Source organism: Dryobates pubescens, chromosome 17 (genome assembly GCF_014839835.1).
Source record: "Dryobates pubescens isolate bDryPub1 chromosome 17, bDryPub1.pri, whole genome shotgun sequence".
NCBI lineage: Eukaryota > Metazoa > Chordata > Aves > Piciformes > Picidae > Dryobates > Dryobates pubescens.
In genome coordinates, this window is record NC_071628.1 from 8,910,362 (window position 1) to 8,937,429 (window position 27,068).

The 27,068-nt window shown below is 42.9% G+C and overlaps 1 protein-coding gene across 3 annotated transcripts in view; it reads left to right on the plus strand.

Annotated features, from left to right (window-relative positions):
* The window catches only part of MAP2K5 (mitogen-activated protein kinase kinase 5), a 173,366-nt gene that overhangs the window by 26,959 nt on the left and 119,339 nt on the right, over window positions 1-27,068 (plus strand). For 2 of the 3 annotated variants that reach the window (XM_054168818.1, XM_009903871.2), the window contains exons 3-8: window positions 1,011-1,078; window positions 8,029-8,098; window positions 13,730-13,770; window positions 14,590-14,657; window positions 17,987-18,035; window positions 23,238-23,302. In XM_054168818.1, the coding sequence (XP_054024793.1) occupies window positions 1,058-1,078; window positions 8,029-8,098; window positions 13,730-13,770; window positions 14,590-14,657; window positions 17,987-18,035; window positions 23,238-23,302 (314 nt within the window). In that variant the 5' untranslated portion in view covers window positions 1,011-1,057. Of the gene's footprint in view, window positions 1-1,010; window positions 1,083-8,028; window positions 8,099-13,729; window positions 13,771-14,589; window positions 14,658-17,986; window positions 18,036-23,237; window positions 23,303-27,068 lie in introns of those variants that run through there. The other variant, XM_054168817.1, reaches the window with a different exon arrangement.

Below are 27,068 nucleotides of genomic sequence, written 5' to 3' on the forward strand. Positions count from 1 at the left end.
GGGATTGAGCCCCCTGGTAAATCTGCACCTGCTGAATCCCTCCATATGTCTTTGGAAAGTCGATTTTTTTCCCTTCAGATCTTCATATTAATAATTCTTTCTGACTGCCTTGCTCTGCTGGAGCCATTCTAAATCTCGCTCCCTTTCCACTGCCTTAACAGCAGTGTTGTTCTTCATACCAGAAGTGACTTGTCTGTGGGTTGGCTTGGCTGTGCTCATGCCACCATCAAGAAACAGTTGTTGCTGCTAGTGCTGCTCTTTCCTCCTTTTCACACCCTAGGACCAAAGACAGAGACTGGTTTTGCTTGTTCACAAACTCCTGTCTTCATTTAAATCTCTCCATTTAAACACTGCAGATTTGTGTCTGCTTAGAAGTTCCCATTCTTAAGGCAGCCTTGCTGTGTCACAAAGCAGAGATGCCCATGCACCTGGGATAGGGCAAAGGGGTGGGAGGAACTTGGCACAGGGCAAGTGAGTAGAGGTAGGGTTGGCACTAAGACCAGAAGGTGTTAGTGGGATGAAAAGAATTTATTTTTTAATTATTCTTTTTTTAATTGTTAACTTCTGGCAGTTCTGGTGGGGAGAAAAAAAGCCAAAGCTTAACTACATATGGGAGGATTAAAGCACACTCAGTACTTTAGTTGCTCTTTAGAATAGAGTAGAGTAGAATAGAGTAGCATTAACCAGGTTGGAAGAGACCTTGGAGATTGTCAATGCCTTGATGGGTTTCAATGAGGGCTATAAGAGGATGTGTAAAGCTCTCAGCTTCTGGAGTGCTTCTGGCAGTAAAGAACTGTTGGCAGCAAAGTTTTGAGCACTTTGTGCCTCCTTTTTAGATGTCATTATAATCTTGGTTACTTGATGTTTGGAGTCGTCATACTTCATCCTTTCACAGGGGACCTGGTTACCTAGTTTTATTTGCTTGTCAAAGTCCAGGTGCAACCCTTGCACACTGAAATTATCAATGCCCTCCTTCCACTGCTGACAGATGTTATAATTCTCTTTGCTAGATGAAGATGAGGATGGCGACCGGATCACCGTTAGAAGCGATGAAGAAATGAAAGCCATGCTGTCCTATGTAGGTAGAGTATAAACAATGCTGCTGCTTCCCCTGCTTTTTGGGGTTCTGTCTGTGTGGTTTTTAGCTCGTAGCAAAGCGTTAACATGAGCTGCAGCGCTCACAGCACAATATTCCTGCCGTAAGTTCTCGGCGTAACGTTCCTCCGCTAAGTCTAGGTGTTAAGAAACTGTGTCACGGGAGATGTGTGGACATGCTTGACTTCAAAAAGAAGAGGGGAAAGAAAAAAAGGAGGAAGACTTGTACACTTACTGATCATATCATAAACATTAAGAATAATGCATCTTAATGACTTTTGCATTAGGTATAGTGCAGGCTAAATGGACTATCAATTTCTTGTGTTTTTTATGCAGTACTTAAAGTAACGGCTCATTAAAAATGAACCCCTGGGCTCTAAAAATTTTTCAACATCTACTTTCATCTGGAGACTCTTTTTTTCACCCCTCCTAACAGAGGAGTTTCATTGTAGCTGCAGGCTCCATGCTCATAGAGGATTTAAAGATGTATTTTCTGTTTTTTAATGTGAGAGATGTGTGTCTGTGGGCGCCTTTATCTGCGGAGATGGGTGTAAAATCTCGACCAGCCACCTATAAATATGTCTGCAGTGACTTCTTGAAACAAAGTGATTTGAATACAGCTTCAGTATATCTTTCATGTTGCAGATGTAAGTGGTGGTGGGGGGAAAATCACTTAATGTTTCCTTTCAAACAAAATTGATAAGCAAGAAGACAAGAAATGGGTATTTTTCTCTCTAAGCCAGATGGAAAAGCTGCTTCCTTATAAAGTGCATGCCCTGCTCTATGTTAATGACCTGAACTTGGAACATAGCAGAAAGAAGCCCAGTGTAGTACCATTTATAGGTGGTTTTCGTGAGATTTCATGACTTGGTTTGGTTTAGTTCCCTTCATCAGTCCTCCCTGCTCTGCCTCCTCTGCAACAGGGGTGTTTGAATCACCTACATCTAATGGAATGAAGCTGGAGGTGGGGAGATTCAGGCTGGATGTGAGGAGGAAGTTCTTCACCATGAGAGTGGTGAAGGCCTGGAATGGGTTGTCCAGGGAGGTGATTGAGGGCCCATCCCTGGAGGTGTTTAAGACCAGGCTCTGGCCAGGCTGATCTAGTGTGGGGTGTCTGTGCCTATGGCAGGGGGGTTGGAACTAGATGATCCTTGTGGTCCCTTCCAACCCTGACTGATACTATGATACTATGATCTTGCCAGAGTCTCAGCTTCGTGGATCCCTCGTGGGCACATTCTCTAGCATGTGGCATAACAGCTTCATTGTGTTGTTGGGAACTTAGCATGTAAATACAGCTAATGATCCATGTTTCTGTGTTCAGAGAAAGTTCTCTGGAGGAAGAGGACCTGGGGGTGTTGGTTGACAGTGGCTGAAGATCAGCCTGCATGTCCCCAGGTGGCCAGAAGACCTGAATCAGTAATAATGTGGCCAGCAGGACCAGGGCAGGAATTAACTCCTGTACTCAGCACTGGTGAGGCCATGCCTTGAATCCTGGCTTCAGTTTTGGGCTCATCACTCCAAGAAGGACATTGAGATGCTGGAGCAGGTCCAAAGAAAAGCAGTGAAGCTGGTGAAGCACATTTCTTATGAGGAGCAGCTAAAGGCTCAGGGGTTGTTCAGCCTGGAGAAAGGGAGGCTGAGAAGAGACCTTCTGCTTCTCTGCAACCCCCTGAAAGGAGGTTGAAGCCAGGTGGGGGTTGCTCTCTTCTCATGTGGAACAAGCAACAGGACAAGAGAAAATGGCCTCAAGTTGCCCCAGGGAAGGTTTAGGATGCACATGAGAAACAATTTCTTCATGGAAAGGGTTGTCAGAGCCTGTGCCAGTCTGCCCAGGGCAGTGATGGAATCCCCATCCCTGGAGGGGTTTCAAAGCCATGGAGATGGTGCTGAGGGTCATGGTTTAGTGGTGACCTGGTGCTGCTGGGTTAACAGTTGGACTCAATGGTGTCAAAGGTCTTTTCCAGTGTAAACAATTCAGTGGTTCCCATGAAGGGGATTCATGTCTAGGCTCCAGGAGGGCTTCCTCAGTGGACTTGGATCCTGTTAATATCCGCAGAGATATTTCTTGCCTTGTGAAGGCTGAGGTGGACATTCATGGAGTGGAAGCCTCTGTGTGTAGGAAAGGAAGAGGGTTTGTTTTATGCAAGTAGACCACTGTTGATGGTTCCCCACTGGAATTCCTGTGTTTTTCCATTTCCCTCATAAGATTTACTATTTTTGCTGTTAAACAGGAAAACTTGAACTTGCCTGGCACAGTCTTGAAGTTAATCATACATTTGTAAGGTCATCTTTTTGCAAGGCTTCCAAGCTTGCTGTTAAAATTTCAGAACATCAGAGTTTATGATTTACTCAACTGTCTGCTTTCCCTTATAAATTATGGGATGTCTGTAAATGACTTCTTTTCACTTCAACTTTTCTTCTCTGAAATTTTTCCCTTCAGTTGTAAATCAGTTTTCTGTTGGAGTGTTGCTTTGATGGTTTAACTTTCTAACATCCTATAGCTGTCATTTTGGGATATGTTTAGAGAAAACAAATGTTTTCAGCCTACAAAGAAAGGACTGAATCTGCTGTAATCTTGAGGAAGAAAAATACTCAATTTGGAGGCATTTGAAGCCTGCAAGAAATATCATAGAATCATAGAATGGCCTGGGTTGGAAGTGACCTCCAAAGCTGATCTAGTCCAGCCCCCACTGTGGTAAGCAGGGACAGCCTCAACTACTTCAGGTTGCCCAGAGACCTGTCAAGTCTCACCTTGAGTATCTCCAGGGATGAGGCCTCAGCCACCTCTCTGGGCAGCCTCTTCCAGTTCTCCTCAGCAGAGCGGAGCAGAGGGACAGAATCCCCTCCCTCCACTTGCTGCCCACACTGCTGGGGATGCAGCCCAGCATTTAGTTGGCTTCTAGCCTGCAAGCACACATTGTGGTTTGCATTGAGCTCATCACCCAGCACTTCAAAGTCATCCTCCTTGGGACTCCATTCTCTACACAGCCCGGATTTGTGCTTGAGAATGCCCTGAGCCAGGTGCAGGATCTTGCACTTGGCTTTGTTGAACTTCATGAGGTTGGAATTGGCCTGTCCAGGTCATTCCATATGGTATCCCTTTCCTCCAGTGTGTTGCCCACACCACACAGCTTGGTGTCAATGGCAAACCTGCTGAAGGTGCCTCGATCCCACTGACTGTGTCACTGACAAAGATATTCAGCACTGGTCCCCATACCAACCCCTGGAGGACCCCACTCATGACTTATCTCCTCTTAAGCATCAGGCCATTGACTGTCACTCTTAGAGTGTGATTAGCAAGCCAGTTCCATATCCACTCAATGGTGCATCCATCACATCCATGTGTGTCCAACTTGGGTACCAGGATGTTGTGGGTGACCAGGGTGTTATGAGGGTTCTCTTGAAGTTCTTTGCTTTCTGAACTCGACAGCAAGTGATTTCAGGCAGTTCTGGAATGCTTTTTAGAGCTTTCAGAAATCCTTTGTGCCTATGCAAGATATTGGGGAGTGGTAAATAACAGCATCTTGCTGTTGTGCAGTGTGGTTAATTAAAGACAGACATTGAGCAGCAGTGGAGCTGCACTTTAGCTGTTGTCTTGTATCAGAATAAAAAGGCAGTAATTTTTTTGACAGCCACTGATTGGAAAGTTGCTTGCAGCTTTCTGCAAGCAAGGGGTACATGCTCTGGATCAATAACTGGCAAATTTTCCATTAAAAAGAATACCTGAACAATGTTCCAAATAGCCACTGGCATCTTAATTTTCCATGGAAACCTCAAATGCTTGTGTGTGGAGGACAAGTCATTTTCAGACAATTTTTCCAGACTACTTGTTAACAGTTATTGCTGTCCCAAAAGGTTGACAGCTTACATGATTGATATTTCATTTACTTGTCATCACTGCTTGAGTAATGGAGAGGGTCATGGGGTTTCTCTCTCTCTCTCTCTCTCACTTTCCCCTTCTTTTATTTCTGTCTTTTTTTTTCAGTAGGAAAGTCTCATGTATGTTTACTTTATTAGTCTGGAGAGCATGTCATATGTGTTATACTGTGTATGGATGGATATGTGTCTTCAATCACAGAATGCCACTAGTCAAATGGTAATTAAAAAGTTTATTTTTCCTTAAGTAATTTTGGCCCCCAGTGGAACAGGAGATCCTTTCACAGCTCCACAGCTGTTAGGTACCAGTGACAGGTTTTTATGAAGGGGTATTTATGAAGGGTGTACCATGTCCAGCTCTGGAGCCTCCAACACAAGAACACAGAACTGTTACAGCAGAGCCAGAAGAGGCCACGAAGATGAGCAGATAGCTGGGACCCTTCTGCTGTGAGGACAAGTTCAGAGGGTTGGGATTCTTCACCCTGGAGAAGTAAAGGCTCCAGGGAGGCCTTAGAACAGCCTTCCAGTATTTGAAGGGGGCTACAAAGGAGCTGAAGAGGAACTTGTTACAAAGACCTGGAGTGACAGGACAAGGGGTGATGGCTTCAAACTGAAAGAAGTGTGATTCAGATCAGACATTAGGAAGAAATTCTTCTGCACAGTGAGAGTGGTGAGGCACTGGAACAAGTTGCCCAGAGAAGCTGTAGAGACTCCAAGCTTGGCAGTGTTCAGAGGCAGGTGTCTGGGCACTAATAGGAGATGTACATGCAGGAGGTGGGGCCAGGCAGATCCTTAAACCCTCAGCAATTCTAAGAGAGTTTTCACAAAGAGGACATTTCTCTGTGCTTTTAGTGTGACTGAAAAACAGCAGCACTGAAAAACTACTCATGAATTGACTTGGTGTCCATTGACTTGCTCTGGAAGGGGGCTGGACTACATGATCTACCTGAAGGGTGGTTGTAACCAGGAGGGAGTTGGTCTCTTCTCTCAAGCCACCAGCACCAGAACAAGAGGACACAGTCTCAAGCTGCACCAAGGGAAGTTTAGGCTCAAGGTGAGGAGAAGGTTCTTCCCAGAGAGAGTTGTCAGCCATTGGAATGTGCTGCTCAGGGAGGTGGTGGAGTCCCCATCCCTGGAGGTGTTCAAGAGGGGATTGGACGTGGCACTTGGTGCCATGGTTTAGTCATGAGGTCTGTGGTGACAGGTTGGACTTGATGATCTTTGAGGTCTCTTCCAACCTTGGTGATTCTGTGATCTGTCAAGGTCCCTTCCAGCCTCTACCATTCTGTGATTCTGTGATCTCATGCTTGCTGTAGCTCACGTGTTTTAATTCCATTGCAAAAGGAAAGAAAAACGTTTTTGAACATCAGGCAGTTAATAAACTTCTGTCCTTTTAAAGTTGCATAGGTGAAAAATGCTTGTGTTGTGGGAAACCATGGGTGTGAGCAAAATACATGTGTGTGATTCCACAGAGACTTGGGATTTTTTTCCTTGTTGACATCCGTTCTTGCCAGTTTGAGTAATAGTATCACAAAAGGCTGGTAACAGTGACATGCTGAAGTCTTAGACCACACTCGGCTGGTGAGAATTAGCATGAAAGTCAGTGGAGCTACACTGATTTATGCCATGAAGATCTGGCCCACAGCCAGCCTGTTTGCTTCAAAGATGCTCGGTGATTGCAGGAGAGCCACGCTTTGTGATGTGCTTTCGATATTTAACACGTTGTGATGAGAGACGTGTGGGTTACAGGCAGCAATCTCATAGCAAGCTCTGTCTCCTGCCCCAAGATTGTCTGGGTGCTGTGTTAAATGTCCTGTCCAGTGAGTGTTCACCCCCTCTGAGGAGTGAGGGTCAGTTAAAGAAAGGCTAATAAAGATTTCTGTTTGTTTAATCCAAGTAATTCATTTAATGCCACTCTTCATCCTCATCCTTGTGCCCCTTCTCAGGCTGAAGGGAGACCTTGTTGCTTTCTGCAAATTCCTGAAAGGAAATTGGAGTGAGGTGGAGGTTGGTCTCTTCTCCCTGCTATCTAGTGCCAGAATCAGAGGAAATGGCCTTAAGTTGTGTCTGAGGAGGTTTAGGTTGGCTATTAGGAAGAATTTCTTCATTGGCAAAGTGGTCAGGCATTGGAACAGGCTGTCCAGGAAGGTGGTGGAGTCACCATCCCTGGAGGTGTTCAAGAAATATGTAAACATGGCACCTGGGGACATGGTTTAGGGTCTTAGTTTGAAGGTTGCATTCATTGATCTTAGAGTTCTTTTCCAGCCCAAACAATTCTGTGAGTCTGTGATTCTATACCACATTATATGTTTTCTGTTGTTATGGGTCTTGATGTTCCCAGATACTTTTGCATCCCTTTTTGTCCATTCTTAGCCTTTGTTTATCACTAAATGTCCCCCCCAGCTCACTCCCAGCAGTGCCTGTGGAGGCCAAGGTCTTGGTATGTTTGCAGTGCCTTTCTAGTAATGCTGCTTTTCATACCCTACTGTGCATTAAATCTGTACTCCAAGGAATGCAGGACATCTCTGCTTATGTGGGACGTGGCCCAGCTGCCCTGCCTGTGCTCTGTCACTGCAAAATCCTGGATGGTTTCCAGATTCTTCTCCTCCTTGGAGTTTTTGTAATTGTGCAGGTTTTGCCTCTATTTGCAGCATTCCTTTCTTTGCACATTTGAGTGGTTTTCCTGACTTCTCCAGGTGTGGGAACTGCTGTGTTTGCTGTAAATGTTTCATTTGCTCGCTCTTCTGAAGCATTCCCAGGTTTCAGGTGAGGCTGAAACTTGCTTAGCTGAGCCAGGAACAGAGTCTTGTGCTGGAGTCAGTGCTGTGGTGGGCATCCCAGCCCCTTGGTTATGTTCCTCCAGTGTCACTTTTATTGTGTGAACGTTGCAAATGGTAAGAAAGTGTCCTAAAGGCTGATATGTACTATGGCAATTGAAAAAACCCAAACAAAACAACCTCAAAAGCACCCCAAAATATGTTGAATTAAGCAATCCATAAGTGCTCTTACTACTATTTGTACATTACTGAGTAATCTCTTTCTTTAATCTCTTTGCAGTATTACTCCACTGTAATGGAACAGCAAGTAAATGGACAGTTAATAGAGCCTCTGCAGATATATCCAAGAGGTAATGCTGAACAAATTCTAATCAACAACGCTGATATCAGTAAACTGCTTCATCAACAGTTATGTTTTTGGGTGGTTTAAATGCACATAACATGATGTTTGCCTCTTAATTTGGATAGAAGAATTCATTATTGTGGGGAATGTAGGGAAGGCTACATTTATTGCGTATAAACCAGCTAATTTACTGGAGTAAATTAGGCTAACAAGATTTGCTTTGCACAGTACATATTTAAGTACACTTAAAAAAAAAACAACACAACTTCATTGGTGATGGTTCTGCATGCATTCCAAGCAAAGCAGATGAATAACTTAAGTTTTGGGTACTTGTGGACATTGAGCTTTGTTAATGTCGTTAATCAGCGTGAGAGACATGGGGAGGGCGACTGTCATTGTTCTTTTGGAGAAGGGGAACGTGTCTGTCACAGCAGCTCTAGCCATAACAGATTTTACTGGAGATTTGGGCACTTAGTGGTATCAAAACCATCACTGTACTCTGCATTGGTTAGGCCACACCTTGAGTACTGTGTCCAGTTCTGGGCCCCTCAGTTTAGGAAGGACGTCGAGACACTTGAACGTGTCCAGAGAAGGGCAGCGAGGCTGGTGAGGGCCCTTGAGCGCAAGCCCTATGAGGAGAGGCTGAGGGAGCTGGGGTTGTTTAGCCTGGAGAAGAGGAGGCTAAGGGGAGACCTCATTGCTCTCTACAACTACCTGAAAGGTGGTTGTAGCCAGGAAGGGGTTGGTCTCTTCTCTCTCGCAACCAGCACCAGAACAAGAGGACACAGTCTCAAGCTGCACCAGGGGAAGTTTAAGCTCAAGGTGAGGAGCAAGTTCTTCACCGAGAGTCATTCATCATTGGAACGTGCTGCCCGGGGAGGTGCACCATCCCTGGAGGTGTTCAAGAGGAGATTGGATGTGGCACTTGGTGCCATGGTCTAGTCATGAGGTCTGTGGTGACAGGTTGGACTCAATGATCTTTGAGGTCTCTTCCAACCTTGGTGATACTGTGATAGAAGTACTTTAATAATTCTCCAGAACAGTCAATTATGTGGGCTGAGGCAATTAAAAATTAGGTCATCTACATCCTGAACAAAAATCCATAGGCAGCCAGTTAGGGTTTTTTTGGGAATGCACTGCTCTCATTGAGCTCAAATAATGGTTAAAAAGAGATTTAATATGTTACATAATTCCACTGATTCATTCAGGTGCTCTCAGTATCCAGTCTTTGAATCTCTGACTCTTAATTGATGAAACAGATAAGGTTTAAATTCTCCAAGTAAATCTCCCAGCAATAAATTAATTGAAATAATTAAAAATTAAACTCTCCTCACTTAACTGATATGATACAAATAATCATACTATGAGTTTCCCAATTAAACATTCTAGACTTCCATTACTTACAACTCTCTGAAGTTTGAATTGGGCAATTAACCAACAGCCTTCTCAAACACATGCTAATAAGGTCTCAAAAGGAGGCTGGTTTTCCTGCTACTTCAGTATGCTCCTGTGGAACTGAGACTTGAAGTCAAGGGGAATACAGAGATTTATTTTTTAATGGCTCAAGCTAGCAGGATCTGATTGAGAGGGGACTCTTGGATATTTGAGCTGTGGGACTCCAGAGCAGTCAGCAGTCAAGATCATAGAATCATTAAGGTTAGAAAAAAGCTTTAGGAGCATCGGGTCCAACCATAACCCAGCTACCATGAGCACTAAACTATATCCTGAAGCAGCACATCTACCTGCTTCTTGAACACCTCCACAGACGGTGACTCCCCCACCTCCCTAGGCAGCCTGTTCCAATGCCTCACCACTCTCTCAGTGAAGAAGTTTTTCCTTATGTCCAGTCTAAACCTCTTTGGGCCCAGCCATCCAGCTAGTTTTTAATCCAGCAGAGTCCATGGGCCACAAGGTGCCACAAGTCCACGAGGAGAATGCTGTGGGAGATGGTGTCAGAGGCTTTACTAAAGTCCAGGTAGACAACATCCACAGCCTTTTCCTCAGCCACTAGGCAGGTTACCTGGTCATAGAAGGAGATGAGGTTGGCCAAGCAGGACCTGCCTTTCATGAACCCATGCTGGCTGGACCTGACCCCAGTGTTACCCTGCACTTGCTGTGTGAGCACACCAAAGGTGAACTGCTCCATAATTTTCCCTGGTACTCTTTCACACTCCCTGATACTCCTCAACCTTTCCAGTTCTTCCTCCAGCTCTGCCACCTGGCTGAGCAGATCATTGATGGGCTCATAGGGCACCCAGGTGTCCTCTCTGCCATCCTATGGTACCACTGTCAGACTCAGACACTCCTTGCAACTGGACACTTGGGCAGCTATGTTTTTGTGAGGGAACTTTGTTTGGGTCCCCACATTCCTCTTGGCAATGACCTGTATGGTCACCGTGCTGGGCCTTCTTCTGGGAAGGGACCAGTTCCAATCCACTGAGCTCCCCTCTGCACATTCCCTAAGGCTTCTCCAGTGTGTTTCTTCCTTGTTTAGTTGTGCCCCTGGGGCCATAGACTCTGCCCATGCCACCTGAGCAGCCCTTAGCACATGCCTGCCACTTTCCCGCCTTCAGGAAGTCCCCAGAAGAGCCTCTTCTTGGTCCTTTTTGCTGCCATTTCCTCTTCCAGTGCAGATTTGCCTGCACTGAAGCTGGTCTCCTTGGTGAGATGCTTTCTCCTGAGATGGATTAAGGACAGCTGTGGAGAGGGAAGCTTGTCTTCAGCTGCTTTTTCCCAGGCTGAGGTGTGAGGGCCTTTCTCTTAAATATCTTCCTGTAGAAGGCCACTTAATTACTGACACTGTCTAAACCCACTGGCCACCACTTGCAAGAAGTAAAATGTTAGGATTGAGTGGTCTTGAGAAACTGATACAGTGAAGGATCCTGCTATACTTGCCCATGGCAGAGGGACTCGAGATAGATGGTCTTTAAAGTCTCTTCCAACCCAACCCATTCTATGATCCTAGTATTTCCTGGAAATATTGTTGGATTCTTCTTGGATCCAATTATTCTTGGAAGTACAAGGCAATTAGATGTATTTCCCCTTAAATTAGCTGTTCAAGGAAGTTGTGACAGGAGGCTATCAGTAGCTGGCATACCTGAGTGTTTAAAGGGATGTTTTGAGGTCACAAACCAGGCTTCGCTTGTTTAGATATTCCTTTGGGGTCATTCCTCAAGAATCAGCCAAGCAGATTCCTATTGCTGCTGCTTTCTCCTTTTTCATCTACTTTACATCGAAGGATGATAATCATTGACTCTGCAAGATTCAGAATTCATGTCCATGCTGCTGAGGATACAATCCCCTTCTGTTATCTCCACACTTTCACTGCTGGCTCAACTACAGATGAATCTGCTGGACATTTCCTTATAGGTGGCTTGTCACTTCCTCTAAACTGCTTCAGAGCTGAGCTGCTGTTTCATCTTTCTAAATCACCTTCTTGAAACATCTCTTCTAGGTTACAGCTTTAAAGCTACCCTGCACTCCCTTCCTACCCTCTAAGCTCTTCTTCTGTTGCTGCTCTTCTGCAATATCAAACAAAATGCAGTTTTCCTGCAGTTTTCCCCCTGTCTTGTCCTGCCTCTCTAATGTACATCCCAAATTTTGTTAGCACAAGCACTTTTCTTTCAAGCCCTTTTGATCATGTCTCTCTACATACTACACTTTAAAGCCCCATCAGTAACATGCAGCTTTTCTGCCTGGAGTTTAAGATTTCCCCTTTTAAGAGTTGTGTCTTTTGGGACTGGTTGGTTTGTTTGTTTTCAAGTCTGATATTTCTTTGAGTCCTGAGGAAGCCTTCCATTTGCTCTCTCTGGTGAGCTGAAAGCTCTTGCCTTCTCCTACAGTCTGCCAGTACTAAACGTCCATGTGCTATCCTCTGGGGCTGTAATCTGGATGTTAGGAAGAAGTTCCTCATAGAAAGAGTGATTGCCCATTGGAATGTGCTGCCCAAGGGAGGTGGTGGAGTCACCATCCCTGGAGGTGTTTAGGAAGAGACTGGATGGGGTGCTTGGTGCCGTGGTTTAGTTGATTAGATGGTGTTGGATGATAGGTTGGACTCGATCTCAAAGGTCTCTTCCAGCCTGTTTTATTCCATTCTATTCTATTAATTTGATAATTTAAAGGTCTTTAAGAACAAAAAGAGGTGTTTGGGCTGCTTTGAAAAACAAAGCAAATTAAAAACCAAAACAAAACACACAACTAAACAAAACCCCACAACACAATTCCTCCCTCCACCCCAAAAAACCCCACCAGAACATTGTTGCTCCCTAGGTAGTGAAAAACAGAGTTCTTTTTAATACTGAAAATTAACCTCTGTGTGGATATATACATAAAGAAGAGAGTGTGTGCATGCACACACACAGATACATACATATATATATATGCATGCACACACACACAAATCCTCTGTGTGTTATCTATATCTCATCTGTGGAATTCAAGGTGCCCATGCCATTCAAATATGTATCAGAAAAACCTTGTTATTATTTTAATATCTTGTTCATGATACTGATTTTAATCTGTTGGGGGGGGGGGATGGGGGAAATATCACGTGCTTATATGTATTTTAGAGTAGTTTATTGTTTCTTGGTTGTATTTTTTTAATGCCCACAGTCTCATCATGGTTTTCTTCTTAAAGGTGCACGTGGTGATTTCTAATGTAATTTAAAGGCACACAGCCTGGCCCTAACTGATGTTTTTAATAACTATCATCTGTGTCCTTTTGACTAATAAATAGTTCTCTGTTTCCTGCTGTCAAAAATGGAAGTGAACCTTGTGTGCGTCAGAGAAAGAGGAAAAAATCAAATTCATCCCTCCTCAGACAATCAATCAAAAGTGACAGGCCCTTTAACATACAATTTGTAGGGCACTGTAGTTTGAAAATGGGAACTGTCTGTAACATGTAGCTGGAAGCCTTTGTGGCTTTAACATTGGGCAGAAGCACATCCACGGAATGGAGGAACAAGGCAACATTTAGTTGGGGAGACTCTAGGAAAACCCTTTCTCCTCAAGCAGCGTGTCCCTCATTAAACCCAGACACGGAGGAGATTGCCCCATTTGTACATCCACCGCCAAGATGCGGCGGTTTGTGTTGTGTTTATCCAACATTTGCTTTCTTAAGCCTGGCTGCTGCTGCCCCTGACATGTTTTTACCACGTTTCAAACAAACTGTGTTTGCCAATATGACTAATTCATGATGTGTGGCAGCCGACTCCTTTCAAATACATCTTGCAAATATTTCTGTTAAAAGCCGGGGGCGGGGGGTGGAAAGTAAAAAATCAGTGTGTGAAAATATAGTGACATAAGATTTTAATTTGAATTACAAAAAGATCATTTAAGCCAAGAGTTCTTGTGGTTGGTGAGGTGTGGGGTTTTTTTTTTTTTTTTTTTTGATGTGTTTTAAGCAGAAATTAGAATTTATATTACATGGTGTCAGAAAGCTCTTAGCATTTATAAATGCTCACTCCTGCAAGTTAAAAATCCTGGTTCATAATTCCCACTCTGGGTCTTGCGAGGCACTTTTCAATCATTTCTCTCTGCTAATTTTGGTGTCACCCTCATTTCTTTTTAAAAGATTCATTTTGAGCAAATTTGTAAATGGCCCTGATGTGTTCTACAATTTAGTCAATTACTGTTTCAGCCTGCAAGCCTCCTGGGAAACGGAACATACATGGCCTGAAGGTACGAATTTCAATAATTGTTTCAGTAAAGTTAGATGGATTTGTAATGCTGTGTTCCACTTATTGAAATGTCAAATAAAACTGCACTTTCTTGAGCTCTGACAAGCGGGGGGGGGGTTAATTTTTTTTTTTTTTTTTTCCCCATTTAAAATTTGTTGGGGTTTGGTTTTTTTTTTGGTGAGGGTGGGAGAAGGATTTGTCTGCTGGGTGCTGGCTGCAAGATCTCCGTCTATAGTTTTACCAAAACCAGAATTGCCTTTCTTTTTTCCCTTCTTCTTTTTTTTTTCTCCATCTCTGTTAATAAGGTTCCTAAATTGCAATACTCAGTTTGTCAACTCATGTCTGCTGTGACTTCAAAGGGTTCCAAAAAATAAATAAACCCCACCCAAATAACCCACTACATTAATTTGGTTTTGGGGGCATTTCTCTAAGCGTGGCAGGCGCTGCAGTGAAATTCTTTTAGGTTGTTTGCTTCATTCAGGTACGCTGATTGCTTCTGTAATCCTGCTCACCACGAAATGCAGAAGACTGAGTGTATAAGTAACTGTTTGGTTTTTAAAATGAGCATAAATAGTGGCCACGTCCTCTCTTTTGCTGTGTTATTTAACCAAGTGTTGCGGATGTAAGGGTAGGACGTTGTAGTCCGTGAGTTATATACCCTGCTAACCTACATACAGACAAGACCTCAACCGTCGGCATGCCTAGCAACAAGCTAATTAACCTTCGGAGTGAAATGAGAAATTCATGGCAAATTACAGGTTAATTAGAATAGTGTCCTCTGAACACAAACGACTGATAAAGATCCTTTCCCTGCCTGCAGGTAAATACACGAGCAGGGTCTGCTAATAATAGCAGTTCGGCGGTCTCGGATTCCCTTCCAAGCAATAGGTAAGAGTCAAGAACGGGAGCATATGTTTTGTTTTGTTGCCTTTTATTAAACCAAAATGGAGCCTTGTGTGCAGTGGTTCCCAGTGATGAGCTTGATGTTGAATAACTTTCTCAATATGACTACTGGGCACACAGGAGTGAAGCAGGGAAGAGGAAATTACCTTGATTCATGGATCTTGTTAGACTCATACTGCTGGTTGTTCAGAAGAAGTATTCCTCTGCCGGAAGAAATAAGTCTTTGCTGGGTAGTTCAGGTGTCTTTGTCCTTTATAAAGCATTGAAATACTGGTGGTGGGTGAGCTAATTTGTTTCAGTCAATCTAATAATCACTGCTGTTTATCTCATTCCAGTTTCTTTGATATTTAGAATTTGATAGCCAATTCAGTAGGTTTATTGTTGTGAAGTAAGATTTTTGATTCTCAACAGCTCTGGTGCCCTGTTGCATACAGCTTCAGCAAAGTGTTGGAGCCCAGCTCCCTTATCTTTCTTTTTAGATGCCAGTCCTAATTTGAAAACCCATATTAAGATCTTAAAATGCAAGAGAACTCATTCTCTTTTTTTTTGAGATCTGGTTTTAATTACTGAAGCATAAACTCCCTTTTATTACATGAAGTGATTATACTCAATACTGATATTAAAACAAATAAACCAAAAGCTCACAAAAAAACCTTGAGAAATGAGAAGAGTCTGGCTCCATCTTCTTCGTGTAAGAGGGTGTTTGAAACGTAGGAGTTGAAATCTCTGGAGGCTCCTTTCAAGCTAAATTGTACTATTACTCTAATAAGCATGTAATATTACATCTATCTGTGCATCAGCATGCTGCCTTTCTGAGAGCATTTGGAAACAGAATTGACAGGGATGAACATGATCAAAGCCACACTCGCCCTGCATTGAACATGTGGAGTAAGTGAAGTGCTGGTACCCGTTCTGGCAGGTGCTGCAGTGGTGGCACTGTCCCAGTGCTGGGATGTCCCAGGAGGTATTTAAAAGCCATGTAGATGTGGTGCTGAGGGACATGGTTTACTGGTGGGCTTGTCAGTGCTGGGTTAGCAGCTCTACTCCATGATCTTAAAGGTGTTTTCCAATCAAAAGGTTATCAGGTTATTCCAACCTGGTTATCTGAGTGAGGTTGCTACCCCACATGGTTGGCAGCAGCGCTGGAGTTGTGCTGCAGTGGGAAGCCCCATTTAAGTACCAGTAAAACCATTTTTGATGCTGCTTTTCCTGACCTTACTAACTGTAAAGATAAAAAAAACCCCAAAGCCAGTATCCCTGGTGAATCTCTTCTAGTAAAGCTTGCCCCCACCCCTTGGGGAAGGTTCCCTGTGTATTGCAGTGGTGAAGGTCCTGTGCAAGTGTCTTTAAAGAACAGAAATCTGAACGCTTTAAAGAACTGCAGCCCTCCTCCCAATCTGTCATACCACTGAACTAAATAAAGCTGCTTTCTGTTGCTGATGTGCTGTGGCTTTCAGTACTTCCTGTACTTTGTGCTTGTTCTTAAAGTGCATTGAAAATGAGGCTTCTAGAAGATTCTTGTCACCTTATTTAGTGGTTAATTGCCATTCCTTTCCCGAAACCTTCTGCACTATGAGTTTTGTTTTTGAAGTAATTGAAAGTCTCTCTTTGTTTCATGTTCACAAATTGTTAGTCATGAAAGATGACAAGATCAACTTATGTTTCCTTGGAAAACTTAATTTTTCTTTAAAGTAGTCGTGGGAACAAGAGGCCTATTAAAGAACAAAGCCACCAAATATGAAATCTGTGTTTGCACTGTTCTTGTTAATAATGATCTGTGATCAAGACACATGCACATGCCTTTCAAGAATATATTATTTTGTACTTTTTTTTTTTTTTAACTTCAGTAATAAGAGCAGAATGTCTCTTTGAGATGAAGTTTTGCAGCCATATTGCTACCCAGGCAGTTTGTTGTGTGGAATGCACAAGACACAGAGTTTGTCAGGAAGGGAGGTGAGGTGGTTATTTCGTGAGTGTGTGGAAGTAGTTTGAAGCCATTAATGACTTTTAGCTACAAAACACTGAGAGGTGTGGTTTATTAAAATTCTAGTAAAAGAGTTATTTTGTGGAATGTAAGACACAGGAGTAGTTCCTCCTGAATAAGCACAGCGACTTCAGCAGCAAGATGACCTGGAATGGATGCGCATGGCAACTTTGCAAGTCCATGAGATGCCCCAGCCAGGAGTTGTGCTCATCATGCTCCAATCTGTGGTCAGCTGAGGTGGTGAGATACCATCAATGACACACCTGCTGCACATTTACAGAAATTACTGAGGGATAATACCTTAAGGAGTTTTAAGACAGAGGAGTTTTAGCTGGCTGAAGATGAGCCAGCTTGTGCCCAGGTGGCCACAAAGGCCAACAGCATCCTGGCCTGGACCGCAATAACGTGGCCAGCAGTGATTGTCCCCCTGTACTCACTGATGAGGGATCACCTCGAATACTGGGTTCAGTTTTGGGCTTATCACTCCAAAAAGGACATTGGGAGACTGGAGAGGGTCCAGAGAAGGTCAGTGAAGCTGGTGAAGGATTTAGGGAAAAATCTTATGAGGAGCAGCTGGGGGACCTGGGGTTGTTCAGCCTTGAGAAAAAGAGGCTGAGGGGAGACCTCCTGACTCTACAACTCCCTGAAAGGAGGTTGGAGCCAGGTGGGGGTTGGTCTCTTCTCCTAGGGAAAAAGTGATAGGATGAGAGGAAATGGCCTCAAGTTGCACCAGGGAAGGTTTAGGTTAGACATCAGGAAAAATGTCTTCATTAAAAAAGTGGTCAAGCGCTGGCCCAGGCTGCCCAGGGTAATGGTGGAGTCCCCATCCCTAGAGTGCTTTCAAAACTTTGTAGATATGGTACTGAGGGACATTGTTTAGTAGAAACCTGGCAGTGCTGGGTTAACGGTGGACTCTGTGAAAATAAGATAAGTCACTTAAAAACTAGATGTGAACCTTATTTTCCTGCTGTATTTTTAAACACCTGCTGTGTGAGGGTGTCTTAATTTTCTTTTCTTCTCTGAACTGACAAACAATAGGCTGTATCTCAAAGGGTAGCTTAGTCAGGTCTCTAAAGAAAGCTGGTTTGTAAGGGTGAAAAATATATTGATTTTCTTAAATGTTCATTGCTTCTTCATTTCTGCTGTCTGCAGTTTGAGGAGTAGCTATACCAAACATCAGTCAGCATTGCTAAAGCTAAATCCATTAGAATATGTAACTGGGAACTTAACTTGATGGCTTGTTTCTTATGTTTTCACTTGGTTTTATAGAGTGAAATAGCAAAGTCATTAAAATTAATTGCCTCTTTTTTTTGTTGTTTTCTTTTTCCAGCTTAAAAAAGTCTTCTGCAGAGCTGAAGAAAATACTTGCAAATGGCCAGGTAGGTGCCTGGAATTGAGCCTTGGCTCCACGCACATCTTGTTACCACTTAATGCTGCAGTGATTGGCATGCCACAAAGAGGTGGAGAGATGCTTACTGCTCATTTAGTTGTAATGTGTTCTTTTAATACAGAACTGGAGGGACCATCAAAACCTTCATGATATGAATGAATTCTGTGTCCTGATTCACTGTGATTGGCATAGCAATTTGCTTCCCATTTCTCAAAATGTGCTAATCAGATTCAGCTCCAAATAGATTGAAGTACCTCACACATGTTGCGCCGCTGCCACAATTTCAGGGAGGAAAGTTAATCAATTTTGAATAACTAAGTCAACTGCTCAGTTAGAATGCCCTTCGTCTTTTTTAGGGCAGTAGAGGCTTAAATATTTAGCAGGTTGTTGCTAGGAATCACTCTGTGCTGTTTGGAATCACTTTATGTTGTAGCTTCTTTAAAGAAAAATGAAGCAACCAACTAAACAGCTAAACTAAACTAAACCAAAACCCCAAAGCTGTAGAAATCTGTCTTGTTACTTGGTCTTCCTGCTCCAGACATTCAGGTTCTGGCGCCCCAAAGTAAAAGGTTTACTGTAACAATTGATGGACGAGTGGATGTCTTGGACAAACAGAGCAATCCTCTCTTACCCATTTTGAGCTGAGCATAGGAGCAGTGTAATGGCATTAAATATACACCGTGCAATTAAACTACCGCCAAAGAATCCCAGATTCTTCAGCAGCAACATAAATATGTTTTAACGTTTGTCATAGTGAAAGCCCTTTGATAGCCTTGGAGGCAGGCACCTGTCCGTTGCGATCAAGCTTGCCTATTAGGCTCTATTGACTGAGACATCTGTGTCACTGCAAATAAAAGACTCTTATTGATTTTCTTAACTGCTGTTCACTTCCCCTCCATGTTTCGAAGGCTGAAATCTTAATTATCTCAGATGCGTATTCAGTGCCTTCACACAATGACCTCTCCAAGCCTCATTGGCATTTCATGAATCAAGTAGTTGTAGTTGAGCGTGTCAAGAAGATAAAGGCTGGTCTTCACGCTTGTCCTTCAGTATCACCTGTAACATTGGGGTCTAATAGATGAGAGTGCCCCTTGAAAATGGGAGTTGAACAGCCCTGCGTTACAGCCTTGCCCGTTTGGGACTTGAATCCTTTGAATACAGCTTGGGATTGTATTTTAAAGCTTGTCAGCATTCCTTACGTGCAGAGTTAGTTTAATATTCACAGATTCCTGCCAGGTAGATCTGTTAATGTTTCAAAGTCACAGCTAAACAATCTATTTTTTTTCTGGATAACTCAAAGTGATGTGAGCACCAGCAGCAGGCTTCTGAACTTTCAAAATGAAGTTGGTAATTGCTTCAGGATTGCTAAATTTATTTAAAGGAGAATTACTGGAGGTGGGTGAAAGCCATCTTTTTGTGATTGAATCCATAAGGTGTATGTGGCACTTTATTTATTCTGAGTAATAGAAATTAGTGTCTGGTGTGCTCTGCAATAGATTCTTACATCTTCTTGCCTGCATAGCAGGATTTCAAAAAGATCTAAAAGTACCCAAACTTTTACTGTGATATTAAAAAATGTTACTTGAACCCATTTAAAGAAAAACCAAAACCAAAACCCACAACTATTCCAAATCAGTTTTAACACTCTTTTATTCTCCCTGCTCTTCCAGGAGTTACGCTGCCAAGGGAAAATTCTTGTTGTCAGGATGTATTGTGTTCTGCAGAGCTTGGTCACAGATCTGTAGCTGGAAAGAGGTTTCCAGTTGTAGCTGGGAGTAGGTTTCCAGCTGTACCTTCAACTTCTCCCTTTTTTGTGGGGATTAAGTCACACTTATCATTACTTAAATACAGGTTGGGTTATTATTTTTTATTAGGTTTTGACAGTCAATGCTTTCGGGCATGCCTAATGATATTCTTCTAGTAGTATCCATTTAGCCTTAATAAGGAATTCATATTAATCATTAAAAGAAGGGGACATGATTCTTCAAGATAATCAAATATTGACAGGTTAGAAATAGCTTTCTGCCTGGGTTCATTGATATAGGTGATGCGATATAAATATTTATTTCTTTTCTGTCACTCAGAGTAAATGCCACCAATTGATTCAGCATTGATATAGTGTCAACAGTTCATAAGAAACATTTGACTGGCTCGTGTTTTCCGATTAGTCTCTGCTCTATAAAGTGGGATTTACTAAATCTCTTCAATTGTCTGCTCATAGAGTGTGACTGCTTTCTGAAGCCATTATTGCTTCGATTCCTAAAGCAAAGGTATGGCTGCAGGACTCTGCTTCTCTCAGGCCTCTGCATAGAAAATAAGGATTAATTGAACATTTTGGTTTTAATGATTTATAAGAGATAGGCACTGATTTCTTTCCCAAGGAGCAGGTATAAGCAAGGGATGTTTTGTTTGCTGATCCGTAATTGAAGCCTGCTTTGCTATCTCAATAATCCTGTTAACATTGGCATCCGATCAAACTTGGGGTTGCAGGTTTAATATTCCAGTCCTTACTGTCGAGTTCGTTGTTATTATGTTATCATTTTATGATTGAGAATCCCATATTCCCAGTAAAAAAAATAAATCACCCCATGGTTTTTGGCATCTTTATTTGAGCCAGTAAATCACACTTTATCTCCCTATCGGCCGCTGGCAGATCCTTGCTCCACCCCAGTCTTCCTTATTTCACCCCGGGTTGCTGGTTGCTCTTTGTGCATCAAGATAAGAAATGGTTCTAGGCTGGCAGCTGGAGCTGCTCCTACTACTGTTTTTTAGGGCCTGGCATGAAGAAATAACCTCTTTTACCAGTTAGCATAAAACAGAGATGAGAGAATACACTTCATGGCTCTGGTTCTGCTCAATTTGTTGCTTATAACTTGTGTAGCTGCAAAAAATTCTTTGCCCCCACCGCAAGAAGCAAAGATACAAGTCTGCTCATGGCTTTGTGGATTCATTTGATTTCTCCCAAGAGCTTTGTTTATATGAATATTGCTGTGAATGTAGGAGAGGGATGTTTGTTGTTACCTCAAAGACTGGAGAATTAAAGTCCTCCAGCTTAGAAGAGCAGAACTCCTTAAACACAATGTGTACTTCAAATGAACGAGTGCTGCGGGCTGAGAGAAATTGTTTGGAGCATGGGATCAAGAGGAGATTCTTTACTTATTTTAATGCCCACTTGTGAATTGTTGTTCCTCATGAGGTGAGGGTTGGGTTTTTTTTTTCCTCTCCTTATTTGCATTTTCTGATTGATGCAGTGAGCAAGATGTCTTTCAGGAATAAAATAAGCTTTCATTTTCATCAGAAACTTTGATACTTGAATGGGCCACTTCATACCATATTAAGATACCTGGCCCAGGCTTCATTACAAACAGCTAATAATGTAGAGGCAACTTCTGCTTTGAGGTATTTCAGATTGCCTTAGAATTCAGAGATTTTTTCACCTCACTGGAAGAAATATATAGAGGAGAAGCATTTCCTGTGTGGAACAAGGAAATTTAGTCAGGTAGTGAAAGGAGAGAACACAAAGTTTGGAGTTCAGAATTTCTGTCCTTAATCCAGATGGTTTAAAATCAATTAAGATATTCCATTTTCTGTTTGTAAGACATGCTGAGTATTGACTCTGTAGGGCCTTTCAGCTTGTTACCATCACTTACTTGTTCCAGTTGACGCCAGGGGCAAAGTTGCTCTTCTCTTCACTGACGTCCTACGCTTAAAGATCGCTGAGTAACTGAAGGGCGTGTGTCCCTGATGAATTTGAAAAGCCATCTCAGAAGATGGATAAATGCAGATAGTTGGCTGGTGGCAAGCTCTGCCTGGCTGTCATGGTGCTGGTGGTACCTGAAATCACTAATCTGAAGCTATCTCAGACATGCTTGTGTGATTTCTAATCCAAGGGATTGCTTTTGCCCAGGGACCTGGCTCTAATCACTTCAGTGGTAGCAGATCTGACATAGCATTAAGGGGTTTTCCATGCATTTTAACACACACAGGCAATAGTGACAGAGTCTGTAGCAGCCATTCCAACTCACAGAACGGTTTGGGTTGGAAAGGACCTTAAAGATCATCTAGTTCCAACCCCTTGCCATGGACAGAGGCACCTTCTGCTAAACTGGGTTGCTCAAGGCCTCATCCAACATGTTTAACTTGATTGTCCCATCAAATAGAAATAGTTGATAGGAATGAGCTAATGGTTTGGTTGCAGATTCCTAGGCAAATGTCTTTTAAGAGTGGGATTTCCCCAGACAGTTATTATTTCAAATGCTCAAGAGTTGGAGGAGTAGCAAATGCATGCAGCCCACAATTTACACCCATTAAAATATTTTATTTCAGTGCCTGTACACAGGCATTCCAAAAAATATCTGTAGGGACTTTTATTCTTCCTAATAGGCGGTTTAGCTGTAAGAATAGTATAGCTATTTGTACAGGAGAAGGCTGAACTGTAGTTTTATGTTTTAATTGCTCCTCCAGCAAGGTGATGTTTAATAAGCTTTTATAAAACCCATGTGAGAAGGATCCCAAATTCCAGCATTTGCTTGTATCAAGCTTCTGCACTAATATCTGAGGATATCAGCCCATCTGGAGAGTTGTCCCAGTGAGGAGAAAGATTGAGGCAGAGGACTAGTTGTGTATTTCAAAGAAAATTATTTTCATTGGCTAGCAATCCAGGACTATCTTTTTTTAATTTCAGAGTATTTGCTTTAGTTAAAAGATAACAAATGAAGCACTGTGAAGGAATCCTGCTGACAGAACTGTCACTCAATTAGTATCAATTATCCTGATTCCAGAATAAATCACAAACTTTTCTGGCCATACTTAGGATGACAGTTTTCTGTTGGATTGTTTCCATTCACCTCCAACTTTGGCTCTGGTTATGTGCTGTTCTGGAGACCCTTTTCCTATCAGTATCTGTGACCTGACCCTCTTGAGCTATATTATATCATTCCATTTTGACACCTTTTATCAAACTTTAATGAAATGACCCAGGCAAACAAATTGTCATTAAACTTTCCATCACTTTGTCCCTTGGTATCGTCTTTTATAAATTGGACAGCAAATGTTGTATTGATCTTCTCGTTCTTGCAGCTGAACTTGAAATGACCCAGACTGCTTGTTGTTTATGGCCTAGAGTTGCTTTTCCTTGACATTTCCATCCACAGCATGACATCTCTTTTGTTTTTCTTTCTTTCTTGTGGAGATGAATGAACAAGACATACGGTATCGAGACATCCTCGGTCATGGCAATGGAGGCACAGTCTACAAGTGAGTGCTGAATTTCACTTCAAATTATTGAAAATGAAATGTACCAACGCTCTTTTTCCCTTCAGATTTATACTGAGAGGTAGAGGGCCTGTCACTGCTCTGTGGTAAAAAAAAAAAAAGAAAAGAAATAATTAAAAGGCAAAGAAATTCTCTGTATCAACTTCTGGAGAATTCTCTTTCCATATTTACAAGGTGTCTGCTCTTGGGTGCCGTGAGGGCTGCTGCATTTTTATTATCTTTTTAAGACTTAGCTCTGAATTCCTCCTGGGTAACAAGTTAATGGTTCACAAGTGGAACTGGAAATGTCCCGGAGCATAATGAATTGCTGGCAATATTTGCAATACCATTATTCTTGCTGGCTTACCACGCCCTTTACTAGCCCAGTCCTGGGAGGTGATGACACCGTTGCTCTGCCGTTCTCCAGCAATCCCAAATTAGTTGATACCCCTCTCACTGTTGCAGTGACTTCCCTCCCTCCCTTCTGAGCAGCTTTGCACGCAGGCTGATGAATATATGAAATGATAAACTCCCCCAAATTTTGGCAGCGAAGCTTCTACCCTGCAGCCAGTATTAATTTTAATATTGTAAAGATGATAATAGCAGAGATAGAGTTTTCTCAACAGGAAAGTCTTTTCTCATGCATAGTGCAAAGTTTAAACTACATAATGTAATATCTGGTACTTAATAGTCTGCAGTGGTGTATGAAAAATATTCCACTAGGAATTAAGAAATCCATACTTTGTAAGAAAGCCCTGAGGGAGTAATAAAGGTTTCCTCCAGAGAGCTATTTACCATATACAGTAACCCAGCATCCCATTATGATTTTGTTTATACCTTAGACATTTTCACTTTGATATTAACAGGGGTTGGGTTTTTTTTTGGTGTTTTGGGTTTTCTAAATGGTTTAAAAGCTACAGTGCATTTAGTTCAGCTCCTAATTGGCTGCCAGCATTACAAAACAACCCTCCTTGCAGAAGGTTTGCTGAAAGTGGACTTTCAAAGCCTTAAAGGAACAAATCCAGTCTTTGAATGGACTCTTCAGAAATCAGGTCTGCCCTGCAGATGGAACATCATTCAAAATCTCACACAATCGTAGAATCCTTAAGGTTGGAAAAGAATGATCAAGTCCAACCATAACCCAGACTACCCTGACCACTGAACTGTATCCTGAAGTACCACATTTACAGCTTCTTGAACACTTTCAGCAATGGTGACTCCACCACCTGCCTGGGCAGCCTCTTCCACCACCTCACCACTCTCTCAGTAAAGAAGCTTTTCCTAATGTACAATCTAAACCTCCCCTGACACAACCTAAACCCATTTTCTTCTATTGCCAGTCATTTGAGAGAAGAGACCAACACCAGCCTCACTCCATCCTCCTTTCAGGCAGCTGTGGAGTGCAATAAGCCTTCCCTTCTCCAGACTAAACAATCCCAGCTCCCTCAGCAGCTCCTTGTACAAGATGCCCTCCAAACCCCTCACCTGCCTCACTGCTGTTCTCTGGACATGCTCCAGCACCTCAGTGTCTTTCCTATACTGTGGCACCCAGAACTGAACATAATACTCAAGCTGTGGCCTCACCAGGTCCAAGTACAGGAGCACAATCACTTCCCTGCTTCTGCTGAACACACTGCTTCAGATCCAGGCCAGGATTCTGTTGGCCTTCCTGGCCATCTGAGCACACTGCTGGCTCCTGGGCACTGCTGTCTACCAGTACTCACAGATCCTTTTCCACTGGGCTGCTTTCCAGCCACTCTGCTCCAAGCCTGTAGTGTTGCTTGGGGTTGGCATGACCAAAGTGCAGGCCTGGGCACTTGGGCTTGTCAAACCTCATTCCACTGACCTCATCCCATCAATCTTACCTGTTCAGATCTCTTTACAGTGCCTTCCTCCCCTCAAGCAGATCAATGCTCTGCTTAATTTAGTGTCACCTGCAAGCTTGCTACTACAGCAATCTACAGGAAGGCTGGGAAGGGAATATTTTAGAAACACCTGTGGTGATAGGATGAGGGGCAATGGTTTGAAACTGAAGCAAGGGAAGTTTAGGTTGGACATAAGGAAGAAGTTTTGCACAATGGGGGTGAAAAAATATTGGAAGAGGGTGCCTGGGTTGAAGCCTCATGCCTGGAGACATTCAGGTCAAACTTGGTGGGGTCATGAGCATCCTGATCTAGTTGGAGATGACTGGTTTTGTAATGCTAATACCAGGTTATAAAGATGAAATATGGTTTCCTTCCCAAATTGACTTCAAGAGAGATAGGGAACTACTGGAGAGAGTCCAGTGGAGGCTATGAAGATGCTGAGGGGCCTGGAGCATCTCTGTGAGGAGGAAAGGCTGAGAGCCCTGGGGCTGTTGAGCCTGGAGAAGAGCAGCCTGAGAGGGGATCTGCTCAGTGCTCAGCAAGAGCTAAAGGGTAGGGGGCAAGAAGATGGAGCCAGACATTTTAATGGTGCCCAGTGGAAGAACAAGAGGCACCAGGTACAAACTGGAACCCAAGAGGTTCCATCAGAACAGGAGGAGAAACTTGTTTGGCGTGAGGGTGCCAGAGCCCTGGAGCAGGATGCCCAGAGATGTTGTGGAGTCTCCTCCTGTGGGGAGATTCCAAACCCACCTGGACATTGTGATCTTCAGCAACCTGCTGTGGGGTGCCCCTGCTTTAGCCACCAGGGTTGGTCTGGATAGCCTCCAGAGGTCCCTTCGAAGCCCCACCATGCTGGGATTCTGGGATTCCTCTCAGGTTATTCCAAATTTGTCTCTTGGTTTGAAGAGTTGTACCAATTCACTTTCATCCCTGAAGAGCTACTGGTTGTCCTTGTTGCAGGGAGGTGGCACTTAGCACAGTGATGTGCTTTGGGTATATCACAGACAAAACTCCGTACGGTGGAGCAATCGCCCTTAAAGTAAAGAGAAATAAAGAGCAGCCTGTTCTCTCTCGGCAAAGGAACATCTGCGCTAGAGAAAGCCAATTAGAAATTACAAACTGAAATACTTACAGGTAGCTGGATTGCAGTGGTCATAGGTAGCAGCCCACATATATTTTATTCCATTAAATCAATGAACATTTGTCAAATAAAATTAATTGCAAATGTTCAGCTGGTTTCCTTCTTCCACCATTCCACGCTGTCAGTTTGTTTCGGAGGAGGCTGTGCGTAGTATTGATCTGAACTTAAAGAACCAGCATGTCTGTGTGGTATCTTTTTTTTGTGTTCCTTTTCTTTCCCCTCTCTCTCTAGCTCTTTATACTAACTCATATCCATTATGGCAATGATATATTATCAGCATTCAGCAAACAGGAGCGCGGGTCGCAGGTCGCCGAGCAAAAATTTTCAGCCTCTCTTTCCCCGTGAATTAACTACTATTGAAATAGTTTATTGAGATTGAAGTATTGATCACTTTTCATGCTCCCCCTGGCTTAAAGGAGGAGGTGATTTTGTTGTCTTTGGAAGACACTATGCTTAGTTAGAAAACGTTCCTTCATTTATTTGGGTTCTTTACAGCTGCAGCTGGTTTATGGCTTGGAGAAGAGGTATCTTAGCTTTATTTTTATGACAGTATAATTATACTTTAGAAATACACTTGATTACTGTGTGTAGCAAAATTGTTCCACTATATTGGCTTGGCCAATATTGCTATACAAACAACTTTTCAGTCAATTGAGTCTGGTAAAAAAATCAATACTTTATAGCAATATTTCTAGTGAGAACTTGCTGAATCTGAATGTTTTCCCTGTTCTTAAAACAAAAAAGAAAGGGATTTTATTTGTCT